Source organism: Copidosoma floridanum, unplaced genomic scaffold (assembly GCF_036245765.1).
Source record: "Copidosoma floridanum isolate Cflo_tuat_1 unplaced genomic scaffold, Cflo_Japanese_pri ptg000001l, whole genome shotgun sequence".
Lineage (NCBI taxonomy): Eukaryota > Metazoa > Arthropoda > Insecta > Hymenoptera > Encyrtidae > Copidosoma > Copidosoma floridanum.
Genome location: NW_028321878.1, coordinates 2,013,951 through 2,027,083, shown reverse-complemented (window position 1 = coordinate 2,027,083; position 13,133 = coordinate 2,013,951). Strand labels below are relative to the sequence as shown.

General features: G+C 41.6%; 2 protein-coding genes across 2 annotated transcripts; both read right to left on the bottom strand.

Annotated features, from left to right (window-relative positions):
* Positions 1–675: 675 nt before the first annotated feature.
* On the bottom strand, positions 676–1,996 carry LOC106636258 (trypsin-1-like). The gene is made up of 5 exons (XM_014348604.2): positions 1,943–1,996; positions 1,573–1,882; positions 1,173–1,479; positions 1,029–1,099; positions 676–868 (listed from the first exon to the last, which is right to left on the bottom strand). The coding sequence occupies exons 1-5, from the start codon at positions 1,992–1,994 to the stop codon at positions 748–750; spliced, it is 861 nt and encodes a 286-aa protein (XP_014204090.2). The 5' UTR covers positions 1,995–1,996; the 3' UTR covers positions 676–747.
* An 8,476-nt stretch (positions 1,997–10,472) lies between these two features.
* Positions 10,473–11,276, bottom strand: LOC106636202 (speckle-type POZ protein-like). The gene is made up of 2 exons (XM_089588652.1): positions 11,200–11,276; positions 10,473–11,121 (listed from the first exon to the last, which is right to left on the bottom strand). Exons 1-2 carry the CDS (start codon positions 11,274–11,276, stop codon positions 10,473–10,475), a joined length of 726 nt encoding a protein of 241 aa, XP_089444778.1.
* Between the last annotated feature and the right edge of the window lie 1,857 nt (positions 11,277–13,133).

The window sequence follows — 13,133 nt, the reverse complement described above, 5'->3', positions numbered from 1 at the left end:
CGCCGTGTGCGTAGTGCCTGTATTGGATATACAGTGTGTACGTATACGCGTTGGGTAGGAGAAAAGAGGCTTGCGAAGACAACAAAAGCTCCGTATAAAGAAAGCTCCGCGTCACGCGTCGTCACCCCATACTCGTCACGTGTATTGTATACAGTCGGTCTATCAACCTGCGCGTTGTACGTCTAGGGATGTAGGTAACATGTATAGCCGGTGGTGGCCGGGTCTTTGCACCCAATTAATATTTCAGCCGGTTCATTGGCTCCGAGGCATCGACGTTCTCCTCTGTATAGTCATCCACGTGGCCGGAGCTTACGCACCGTACTCGCTGCAAGCTGTACCTTGTCTTTTAATCTTCCGCTCTTTTGTGCACCATAACCAGGGCAATGACGTTTCGGGAGTTTAACCGGTGTGTACTTACTTTCTCCGATTCCAACAACCAGAGGGTTTTCAATTTTTTTTTTTTTTTTTTTTTTTCTTTTTTCCTCGCACATCAATCGTCATCGCGGTACGATATTACAAAAATACGTTGGCGGGGATCGATACCTGCATATCGCGCGAGCGCGTCGTACTTGCGTTTCCAAGACATTTTTACACGTACGTAGGAACGGTGGGAGGGTAGGGAGAAGATGGGTGTAGATACAAAATATACATAATATATTATATTTATATACCGTGTGTATTTATTTATTTATTTGCACAAACGAGCAACGAGAAATCCATGTAGGCGAGAGTCGTTTGGTTGCGCTTTCAAACGAGCGTGTCGAGGTACGCCTCGTAGTTGCCATTGATTTTGTTGTTTATCCAGCCCACGTAGGCGGACACTCTCGTGAAGACCGAGGGCGCGTTGCGCGTCCCGCACGGCACGATCCTGCAATTTGCGTTATTTTTACGTTAGTTTCGATTTTTTTCTCTTTTTTTTTTTTTTTTTTCAAAATTAAATCTAAAGGTGAGCGTGTACGAGCGATTCCACAAAAAAAAAAAAAAAAAAAAAAAAAAAAAAACGTGTATAAAGTGACTCGTCAACTCACCCCCACGAGACTACTCCAACGATTTCCTTGCGAGTGCCATTATTCTTGATCAGCGGGCCGCCAGAATCACCCTGTAAAAAATTCACCCCGGTATGGTAAAAAAAAGAAAAAAAAAAAAGAAAAAAAAAAGGGGGATGTACTCACGCTGCACGCGGATATACCCCCGGTGAGCGGTCCAGTGCACAGGTTCGAGTTCGCCAGGGGCGCGGAGCCGGTGAGGCGCTCGATCATGCGCCTACAGGTGGCCAAGTCGACGACCGTCAGGTTGACCTTCTGCAGGATGTCCGGATAAACGGGCCGGCTGGTCAGGGACACCGAACCCCAGCCGGACAACTCGAGCCTACCCGTGGGCAGGACGTCCGGCCTCGGGAGGCTTATCCTCCTCACGTACTGGTTCTCCCTCAGGGGCGTCCTGAGCCTCAGCAGCGCTATGTCGTTCGGTGCCACGTTCCTATAAACCCACATACGACGTTATATTATACATATACACATATAGGGAGAACAAAGGAAAGTATGGCTATATGTGCAGTAAGTAACAGCCTACCCCGGGTAGTCCTCGTGGACGATGCTCCTCTGGACCTGGGCCGTTTGCTCGGTGGGCTCGTGCGCGCTGATGTTGTGCTTGCCGGCCTTGACGACAAAGTTCCCAAAAGGCGGGACCGCGTGGACGCAGTGGCCGGCGGTCAGTATCCAGTTGGGCTGTAATATCGTGCCCGCGCAAAAGTGCTTGGGAGCGCCCGTCGGGGTGGCCGACCACTGGAGGGACACCTGGTGCGGGAACTCGCCCTTGATGGCGTTCCGGCCTCCGGTTATGCGTGGGCCCAAGGTAGGGATGCTCAGACCGACGAAGGGACCTACGTCAAAAGTGAAAATTGACCATCACCCACGACATTGCGTGTGTATGTTGGACTTACCGGCCTGGACGAGCGCCAGAAGGGAAGCGAGGACTATCGCGGAGGGAGCCATTTTTGCGGAGTGTAGGTGCAGCATCGCCACTCGCGGCTGATTTATACCCAACGGCTATCTTCCGCATCGCAAAAAAAAAATGTCGTTGCTACGATTTGCCGCAATCGGATAGGAAGATCGGAGATAAGGGTATGCATGTGCCTACTTGACGCGTGGCGTAACCGCCGATGCAGAAACTACAATGTCACGGTTCATCCGAGACGCAATTTCAACTATCGTTTATGGGACGATGAGGGGAAAAAAAAGTGCAACACCATGCCGCGTCTTCGTACATTGTTTTTTTCATAAAAAAAGATTGGCAATTACAATAATGTGAGTGCATTTTTTTTTTTTTTTCCTTTCGGTTGATGCAATGCGAGATACTCTCTGTTGACGGAAGAAATCGGCTGTCGCTTTCTCGCTATCTAATCTACCGTCTGTGGAAATGCGTCTCCTACTATCCGGCCGATCTTCGACATTATCTTTATCAATGTTTTTTCAAGAGCAGGTGGTCGGTAGCACGAAACCCATTCAACGTATTCCCCGTAATCCGCTGCCAATTTCAAATCTTAGTTCACACCCATTGGTTGGGTAAAAATCTAAATAGGGGTGTAAGAGCCAGGAGAGAATGCCGTGGCTAATTGAAAACAAACAGTCGATGACGAAAATATGTATGTATACGTCTACAGGTACGGGACCGGTCAATCTCGGCTTATAGGGTATCTGCTCGAGTTTGTATACGTTATCTCCCTGCAGCGTCTTGTCGAGGGTTATTAAAGTGCTCAAGCGAGAGGCTCCTGAAGCGTCGTTCAATCGATTTTTTTAATTTGCATTTATTTTTATTTTAAAACAAGTCGACGCACCAAGTGGGCCAATGCATAAATTTTATCTCGTTGGGCCATTTATCGATTCTGACTGGGAAACAAACAATAGCACAAAAGCCAGACAATTTTTCATATATTTACGTTTGTCCATTAATTGGTAATTGCGTACCATCAGTCAGAAATTAATTTTCTCTATTACGTAGAGCACGAGGTGCGTTAAAAATGCACGACAGCGCTATTCTTGATTTACCAATAATTGGAGAGTTTCGGGGAATCTACATTTACAAAATAAATCGATTTTCCATGCATGAGTTAATTACTTACGCTTTTTCGATCTTTTCTTTAATCATGCTGATATGTTCACCCCTTTAGAATTTTTCATCATTGATTTGCTCAAAAAGAGCTTCATGGGGTAAACATGTTTCTGATCGCTATACATACGATATTAGTAGTTTCGGAAAATAATGGTACCCAGAAATAATTATTTGTGTAAAAGTCACGTTTTTCTTTATTCAAAATAACGACAATTAAGATAAAAAAATATTGGTTAGTAGAGCAAGTTCGTTGATAAACGAAAAAAAAAATCAATTATAAAACAATTTTTTTTACGTTTCACAGGCTATTAACGCCCGGATAAGAGATAGTAGTATAGAAATGCGTCACTTTATAGATATAACCAGCCAAGGGGCTTCACTCGTCCAAGTAACGTTTGCGTTATCGATTTTCTTTTTCCGACCGGAGATAAGGAAAAAAAAACAATATTATGACAGAGTATTAATTGGATTTTAATAATGTCTTTAATTACTAAAAATATACCATTAAGAGCGGAAATTGATAAAAAAAAGATGACGAAGAAAATTATGTAAATATTTTATTTTACACTATACTTATGCACAATCGATTTTAATAACAAAATTGTTCTCTCCAATGAAAAAAAAAGTATTTCATCAGAGTAGAGTAGAGTAGAGTAGAGTAGATTTATTAGGCTAAGGACCAAAGGTCCATAGTAGCCTTAGCATTAAGTACATAAGATAAGTTTAGAGGACACGCAGGTCCAAGATACAAGATAGTCGCACTTAATAGTATTGAAAGACATATAAGTAAAAGTATAATAAATACATAAAGTTAAATAAGTAATATATAATAATAATAAACAAAAATAAACGAGTAAGTATCATATAAAGACTATTATTTGTCACTGGTGAATATTATACGATTTAGGTATACGATCGAAGGTACATGTATATGTACACGTAATGAGAAAACCTGAGATTTTTTAATAAAAAGACGTAACAAGAGTGCCTTCACCTTTCCAAAATGAAAATTTAATAAGGCAAGGCAAGTGTAATTACGTCCCACGCAACGACCTGTTTATGAAAGACATAATGGTCGCGTCAAACAAAGGAAATTCTTAATAACGGTGCAGCCATTGATTATGAGATAAGGGAAAAAAAAAAAAAAAAACTCGACAATTATACCCATCAAAGGTCAGAAGGGCGCGTTGTGATTTTCTATATTATAAAAGTAATAGAGTATACTACTAATCATAAATCGACATGCTTGGTCCATGTGGGTGTATACTATTTAATTTAAAATAAATTGTACGTGAAGATACACGTATATATTTATGAAATACGAAACCCACAAAGATTCCATTTGAAATTGAATAATGGCAAAAAGGAATAATCCGATGATTCGAGGATTAAAAGTAGACGAGGTTGGAGTACATTAAACGCCGTCTGAAATAATTGGTATTTCCCTCCGAGGATTATTATATCACCGTACCGTGTATTTGTATGAATGAAAACACACGCAGTTGCTCTAATAATTAATACCTACGCCGTACTCGTCCAAATATCGCTCGTCATTGCTCGCGCGGCGTAGCCGCTAATACCTTCGGTCAGTTGCGTTTCCATCCACTATGAACTTCTACTCTTGTGTATATCCCTCCTATAATGAATGTGCAAAAGCGTACCTGCACCAGTATACAGTACGTATATCGATCGAATCGGTATAAACAACTTTTCTTTTTTTTTTTTTTTGTTTCAATTAAATTGAGGCGATAAGCGGTGGAATTGTTTATACGTATATAGGTACATCAACCCAAACGTATACATACGCAGAAATCATCCATCACTCGACAGAAGAAACTTGTGAAGATCGAGTCGAGCCCCTTTTTAATCGCCCAGTGACACCTTTGTCACCACTTACTTAAAAAAAAAAAAGCCCATCGAACAAAAATATTTGTAGAGTAAAATCGATTTTTCGCGCAGCAACCGTGGCATGAAAAACCACCCCAACCGCACTCCCTCGCATCGCTAACGAGCAGCCGGCACGTTACAAACGTGATTTTCCTCTACTTACGTGTATATGACTACCACGCGTATACAAGCAGGCGGTTTTTCTTCCCCCAATCGAGGGACGGATCCCTCTGCAGCCCCTGGCCAACCCGGGCAGACAATCAGCCACATCGACAGGCGTGAAAATAAATGATCGCGTCCTCCGCCCTCCCTTCCCTGTCCGCGTCCACTTGGACAAAAGGGGGTCGAGAACGCGCCATCCCTTCCGGGCAGTACACCCCAAGTAGGGAGCGCCACGGGTGGGGGGCAGAGGCTGCATGTCCATATAGCAATGAGATTACGAGAGACTCGCGGGAGCTTCTTACACTTGCGCACAATAGGACGCGTAGGTGACTACAACCAAAGAGTGGAATACGTGGAGTGCAAAGACTCACTGCTGTTTTTATTGAAAGTCCGTAGCCCCGTGGGGAGCTTGCGAGAGCTCAAAGTTTCCACGCGTCCCTGAAATCGTGACCCAACGCTAACGGCAGGGCCGACGAGCAGGCATTTTCCCTCGTTGGGGATGTATATATATATATATATGTGTATACAGGTTCTTTTCATTCCTCGTTATCGCCTCCCTTCTCGATTTCCGATCGAGGAACAAAATACACATCCATCATCGGGCGCGGTGACATTCAAGTTACGCACTGAACAAACTTTATCATCACGGTATACCTTAATGTACTTTACGGGAGAACCGAGACATTAATTCCCCGCGCAGCTCAAACGGGTACATACATAATGCATACTTGGTATATCGGTACATGATACCTTCCACACACGCACGAATCTAATGCTCGATATTTCGTATATACGGGGAGGGTTATAGAAGCGCAACTCATCGTTGGTTGAAGAAAAGGGGGGCATGGGGGGGTGCCCATGTATATATAGATATCGACAGGGTAGCGGAAAAGGAAGTTACACGCTCCGCACGGAATACGTATTATATAATATAGGAACGCGCGAGCCGATTAAGTGAAAATGGAATGCCGGCTTAATTTTATCAGATTTACGTGTCTTGGAAACTTTGCTCGTTCATTTCGTTTCCCCCTCCGCGCCCCCTCCCTTTTTTTCTTTTTGCCACCCCTACCCCCCCCGCATATATACATACATATAAAACTGCCTCTCTCTCTCTCTGGAGCCCCTTTGTTAGCCTCCTTTCTTTCTTTCTTTTCTTTTCTTCACTTTCACTTCAAGCGAGTCTCTCTCTCTCTCTCTCTTTCGAGTTCTCGAGCTTTCTTTCGGTCTCTTTTCTCTCTCTCTCTCTCTCTCTGTTTCATACATGCACTGCAACACAGATGTATGCAGGTACATACGCAAGTATTGTTCTTCCGACTACTCCATTTCCGGCTGTCCGTCTTATTTCTCCCCGATGCCCCATCCCTGCGCTTTTCTTTCCCCGGCACATCCAGTGCACTTGTTTTTTTTCAGCAATTATTTTTGTACGCTCTCGAGTTATGAATACACTGCTGCATGGAGTGTTTTTCCTTTATTTATTTATTGTTTTTTTTTTTTCACACCCCTTTATGTATACCCCGTATACGCGTGCTCATGGGCAAAACCCTCGATCCATCACCCCCGTTCGTGCGCGATTTGTCGGAGCTTGCATAACGAGCAAAACAGTACATAGGAAACAAAAACACGTAGGTACGTATGTGTACAACTCGGCAGTATAGTATTATACAGATTTCGCGAACGCGGACCTTATAATATGGATATTGTATACATCATACAGGTGGGATGTAACAAAATATCGACAAAACAATCGTGTGGGTGTTGTTTGCGCCGTAGGCCGAAAATAGAAATCGGGGCATCAAATATTGCGCGTATATGTATATTATTATGTATATAGGTACGAGAGAATTACCGGGGATAAGAAAACATATTTTCCGGAGCTAGTCCCTAAATATGTAAACCAGTGGAGGAGAAAAAAAAACCAAAGCCCACCATATTTAGGTACACCGGGGTGGGGAAGCTCTTGTTCCGAGGTCCTCGGGGCAAAAAGGTATATACAATACATATGTATGTATATCCCTCCTCTGTTGCGCAACGTATGCCCCCAGGCGAGCGGGATGCCTCCTCGTTTCAATCTCTCCATCTCCCGGACGACGCTTTCTTTTTCCCTCGTACATCTATACTACATCTTAGTACATATATAGGTAAACTCCTGTAGGTGTATACGTATAATTTTCGCCAGTGTCGTATACCTGGGGTGTATCGATCGGCAAGCGGCGCCGGTCGAGGCACGTCTCTGCCCACACTTGCAAGTGTTTATATATACACCAAAGTGCCGGCTTGTATATACATACTCGCATTGCCAGCCGGCGCCACGGCCTTCCGGGGAAGACGTTGATGGTTGATGCCTTACCTATACATACCCGTGCTCTTCCTTTTCTCTTTTCCCCCGTTCGTTTGTTGGTGCTTGCGGCCAAGAGGAACGAGATTGCAGGCACCCCGGAAGAGACCCTCGAGTGTATTAGGACACGGTTGTTGTTTTTCCCACGCAAAGGACCCTCATTTGGTTTTTTTCTTTTTTTTTCTTCTTCCTTTCTCGCTTTCCCACACAGGCTCTTTCGTATACGGCTCGGTCGAAGGTCGGCCGGTGGTGCGTTTAACGGATTGGCTGGTGGGAAGACTTCACGTGTTTCGATAAGTACATTATATTCATGTAGGTGACGTCCAATATGATATTAGTGGAAAAAACAAAGTGAAAGTAACGACAATAACAACAACAACAACAACAACAACAAATTCCACCTTCTCCTCCACAAGGCATATGGTCTCGGGGATCCAATTTAACTTTTGAAATTTTCATCAATAGCCCGTAAGCTCGAAGCGCGAGTGACGCGCCGGGGGTGTAACTGCAAAGTATAAGCCTTGCGCATCCTGATCTTAGTCGTTATGTGAGATTCGCTTTTGAGTAAAGTTTGTAGTCTTTTGTTTCTCAACTATAAATGATTAGCCAGGGAGAGCTTTTTTTTTTTTTTTATTCATTTATCCCTAGGATGCATTTGGGACAGAAAGCGATTTCCTCGTAAGGTCAACTTTTCTGGTGAGCGGAAGATTTATGCGGGCACGCAATCCATGGTAATGAGCCTCTTCTCTGAAAGATAATCATTTCTCTCTCTTTTTTTTTTTTTTTTTTTTCCAACCCCTGACAATATAATGTAGTACGCGTAGTATAACGTATAGGTGTGTCCCAGGGGAATTTGTTGTATACTCTGTCACGGTGGATATAATATCATCCGATGGCCTATTTTTTTTTTTTTTTCCTTCTTTTCTCTTCGTCGAGAGCTTTCGAAAAACGGCGATTCTTCAAAAGTTCTCTCTCGGGGCGCGAGGGGGAAGAAAAAGAGGGAGTTATTCGACGGAGTCTGGGATGTGTTCATCGACTTTTATTGTCTTATAAATTAGGCACTCCAAGTTGTTCGCTTGATTTACTACATACCTTTCTCTCTCACTTTTCGCAGGTTAGTAAAACGCAGACGATTTACCCGCGCGATAAATACACGCACGATGAACGGGCCAATGGAGCTTTATAAATCTACGAAACTTTGGGTGAGTGTATTATGTACCCTTACGGCAGATAGGGGTAGTGTACGCCGAAAAAAAAAAAAAAAAAAAAAAAGGTTAATTCATCTCTCTGTATCCACGTTCTTTTTTCCAATTTAATTTTACACCGAGCATAGTGTTGTTAAAGTGAACTCGTCTCCGTTGTTTTAAAAAATTTGTCAGACAATCAGTCCTCGCTCGAATACGCGTTTTAATTGTTTTCTCGAGTCGTCGGTCTCTGGGCACGTTCGCTTTCTTTTTTCTTTCCTCGACTTTTCACTCTCGCCGTACCCTCCGCGACTCACCCTCAAGTACACTTTGCCCTTCCAAAACTATTGCCTCGCACGCGTTTCTTATCACGTCATCTTTTGCGCCGCACTTGCATATACTAAGATTACTTAACTCTAAAATAGAAATAACTTTACACCAACTACTGTTCAAAAGTTTTTTGCACTTTTGTGGCGGCACGGTGTTGCTGCTCTGACAACTTCAATCGCGTTGAAAGATGGAGACGATTAGAGACAGGTGGTTGTAATTATTTACGTTTCAGTAATCGATTGGAGGGAAAAAATCATCACAACTCGCGGCAGATAGGTAAATTGCGCCGAGAACAATCCTTCGTTTACAAAACCCCCGTCTCGGCTCTGTTTTCTTTTTTTTTTCGCTTATTCATACACGTGATAGTTGCGACCCCTGCAACTCTTTGTGTACACATACGCACGAGCTGAGAAAACTCCCTGTCTGCAGCGAAGAAAAAAAAAAAGAAAGAAAATTGTCCGCCCTCCCACCCGTCTCTCGTTTTGACGCACTTCCCATCCCTTTCGAGCGCGATTTTTCACTCTCCCGCGTGCATGTGTCCTTGGACTCGCGCGCAAATGAAGCCTCCTCTCCCGCGACACGCGCTCCGTCCCCACCTCTTTCTTCTAACTCTCTTTGTCCCCCCCTTTTTTTTCACTTTTTCTTACGCGCCCCAGGCTCCACAACAACGCTATATTCTCTTTCTTCCCTTTTTCTTCGTTCCTTCGCTCGTGCAAGTGCACGGAAGAGACAAACAACTGCGATTTGCCATGTATACAAACAGTAAGTGTTATACGTACTCACTCGAGCGCCTCATCCTCCTCCTTCTCTTATCTCTTTCTTTTTTTTTCCTTATCATTTCGTTCCGCCGCTGGAAATTGGTTTTCGTACGGGTGGAATTTTAGATGGTTTTTCTTCCGTTGTGATTGCGGCGGCGAGCGTGGGCGGGTAAGAAAAAGGGCTTTTTCGGTCTGCGTTTACATTCGTGCATTGAAAGGGGTACTTGGGATGTGGAGATGTTGCAAGGAATCGGTGGATGAGATTCGCGGGTGACGCAGGGAAAGGGGACTTGGGACAAGTTTTGTTCCAAGAGGATTAAAATAGGACCGCTTTGCTTACCTATCTAATATTTTGGTTTGCAAGTTTCCAATGTGTTTCTGAGTAATTTTTTTTATCCGCATCTCTGTGGTTTAAAGAATTTGGAAAAAGAACTCTATAGGCCTAAAAGTGATTTGTATGAATCCAATCGGAGTCAGAAAAAATCAAATCATAGAAAATTAAACACTACACAAAGTATTTTTTACAAAAATCTTTATTGAAAGGTTATTATATAACAAGCCATTAAATCAAATACTTAATAATAATAAATTGTTAAAGATTAATCAGAGTTTGAATAGGATTTTTCACATATATATTATTTAACGATTTTTTTCAATAGTTTTTGTTTCTCATTAAATCTAAAAGGAATTAAGAATAAAGTTTAACTAAGGCTTTTCAGTAGTAGTAATGTTAAAAAATAAATCAATCATTAAATTGGGATGTGAATTTTTTAGTTCTGTATATTCTGCTGAATTAATTATATTATCTTTGTACATAACTATGAACTCCCAAGTTTTTTTTTTCAATTCTTGACAACTGTATCGATCAGCAAGAATTAAAATTTCCAACGCATTTGTGACTTTGATTTCATCAAATAAACACTGAACACAAATATCTTTCAATTCTGGTATATCATACTTATCTGCTGCAATCAGCAGACCCCTTACTAAAGTTTCATCCTCATGAGTTTTTCCAGTGTACATAAAGTACAACATTTCTTCAATTACATCAACATTAGAATCAGTGATTTCTACTCTATTTTGCAATTTTTCAATTGAATTATTTTTAAACATTGCCAAAAAAACTGGGCTCCTTGCAGCTAATATAACTTTATGGGCATACAAATCTTTACCGTTAACTACCAGAGTAACATCTGTTAACTCTTTTTGATTGAAAACTCGTTCAATATCATTCAATATTGTTAATTGTGGTTTGCATTTTAAAGGCGTTAAGGTACATGATTTTTCATGAGTACGGCTTATTATGCCTAAAATTACTATCACGGATAAATCTTCAATCGATGGATTTTCTTTTCTGATTACATTAAAATTCCACGTACTTACTGGATAGGAATTTCCGCGGCTCCGGAAGTTTTGAATATAACTTACGTACCGTTCATAACCCGACGAACGACTCCCATCATTATTTATAATGTAACAGGTATGACACTCAAACTTTTTCCCTACCATGTTGATACCATATTCTTTCAGTTGAAGATGTATATCCAATTTTTCATATTTATTGGGTGTTTCTTTGGTCAACGAGACCCCCCAAGTACATTTGTTGTACGGATCGATAAAATCTGGTGACTCTATTGGAAAGCTATTACTATTTATCTCATGATTAATATTATGTATATTCCAACGGAAGGAAAACTTTGTCATAGTAATGTATGTATCACCACAACATAATGGGTTCTCTATTTGTTTCAACGAATTCATTCTGGCAGAGTGAGTAATTGATTTATCTAACTTACTTCAGAGCTTGATGTAAAATCTGTAAAAATAGAAACAAGTGTTACTCATGTAACTCTACTACCACGTAATGAAGTGTAAAATTAACTTTTATGATTGTTACTAACCTCTCTCTTTTTTGGGTAACTTATTTAACTCACGTAATTATCCGCGTACCGTTGTGAATACAGGACCTACAAAGGCCGAATAACAAAGTAATGACAGCATCGTTTTCTCAGTGTTTAGTGAACTTTTTTATTCAATTAGGTATTATTGCTCTTATTGTATTCTTCAGTTGAAATTTTTACACGCGGTCAAAGTAAGCAACACATGTACGCCATCAGCCATTGCGGTGAGTGTGGTGACAAATGACTCGAGATTCAAGATTGTCTTTCGTTATAAAACTATATACTAAACTTAGTATAGAGCAAGTACAGCATCGAGCAAATGACATTTGTACATAAGAACGAGCAGTCTATTTTTCTCATATGTCTATGGACCTTACCACATGGAGAGTATTTTGTAGTTGAAAAAGAAAAAATTATGAATTGTTTGCTTGTCTTATACCCAAATCAGGTAACTTGCGATATTTTCTTGAAAAGTGCCGACAGGAAAACAATGCGGAGCAGTACAACTTAAAAATGATTACTTATACAGTAAAAAAGCGAAAAAAAAAAAAAAAAATTCTTTACTACACCAAAAAGTGGCATCGAAGCATCACCAACTGATGTGTAAAGCGCAGCCCGGATATATTTTTCCGTAAAGCCGGCGCGATATGATCCGACTTTAATCACGACATCCGCGTCGCGAACAAAAGGACGTCAAACAGAGAGAGAGAGAGAGAGAGAGAGGAAGGAAGGAAGGAACAAGCATGAAAAACAAAAAAGGGACAAAAAAGGCAATGATCAAGAGAGCGCCCCCGGCCCACTTCCGAAAAAAGCCAGGGGGAGCCAATCAAAAAGAGAGAGAGAGAGAGACCCGCATACACACAGCAGTCTTTTTCTCATCATTTCTGCTCTATGTAAGTCCACAGGGGGCGCGCAGACTGCGTGGTGTCGAAAAGAAAGGGAAACAATGGACGGGCAACAATGGAAGTCGGCCAAATTAACCGGAAGAGCCACGGCGATGATGAGCAGGTACACACAGGTATACCCGCGCATATAGTGTCAATTGTGCTCGCGAAGGGACGTGTTTTTTTTTGGTGCGTACGATGTATCCTCACAAAATTGGTACATTTTTTTTTCTGCTGCGGTGCATCTTTTCGCATGACAATTGCGCTTATGCATAATAAATGAGGATTTTTTTTCAATGTTACAATTAAATATGTAACACATCCACACACATATACTATATACGCATCCGGACAGGGGGGCGATGGAAAGAAGTATCGTTGCATCATCACGATTAAAAGAATTAAAATTATCGTGGAAATTAAATTTCTGACGAGCTCAACTTTTATATTAATTAAAACTTGTTCCCGCGAGCGAGCACACAGTTATAATCGCATGGAGGTGGAAAAAGGATTTTCTAACGAAAATAAAAAGTTTTTCACGTCAAAGAACCGAGAAAGGGACGAGGGGGGTTAAAGATAGG

What these genes read in the sequence shown, in the direction of transcription:
- LOC106636258 (XM_014348604.2), bottom strand. Translation starts at nt 1,994, where the DNA reads ATGGCTCCCTCCGCGATAGTCCTCGCTTCCCTTCTGGCGCTCGTCCAG. An exon ending in TCTGGCGCTCGTCCAGGCCG is followed by an intron (nt 1,883 to 1,942) that starts GTAAGTCCAACA and finishes CTTTTGACGTAG; the next exon opens with GTCCCTTCGTCGGTCTGAGC. An exon ending in GTCCACGAGGACTACCCGGG is followed by an intron (nt 1,480 to 1,572) that starts GTAGGCTGTTAC and finishes GTGGGTTTATAG; the next exon opens with GAACGTGGCACCGAACGACA.
- LOC106636202 (XM_089588652.1), bottom strand. Translation starts at nt 11,276, where the DNA reads ATGGTAGGGAAAAAGTTTGAGTGTCATACCTGTTACATTATAAATAAT. An exon ending in CGTTCGTCGGGTTATGAACG is followed by an intron (nt 11,122 to 11,199) that starts GTACGTAAGTTA and finishes TAATGTAATCAG; the next exon opens with AAAAGAAAATCCATCGATTG.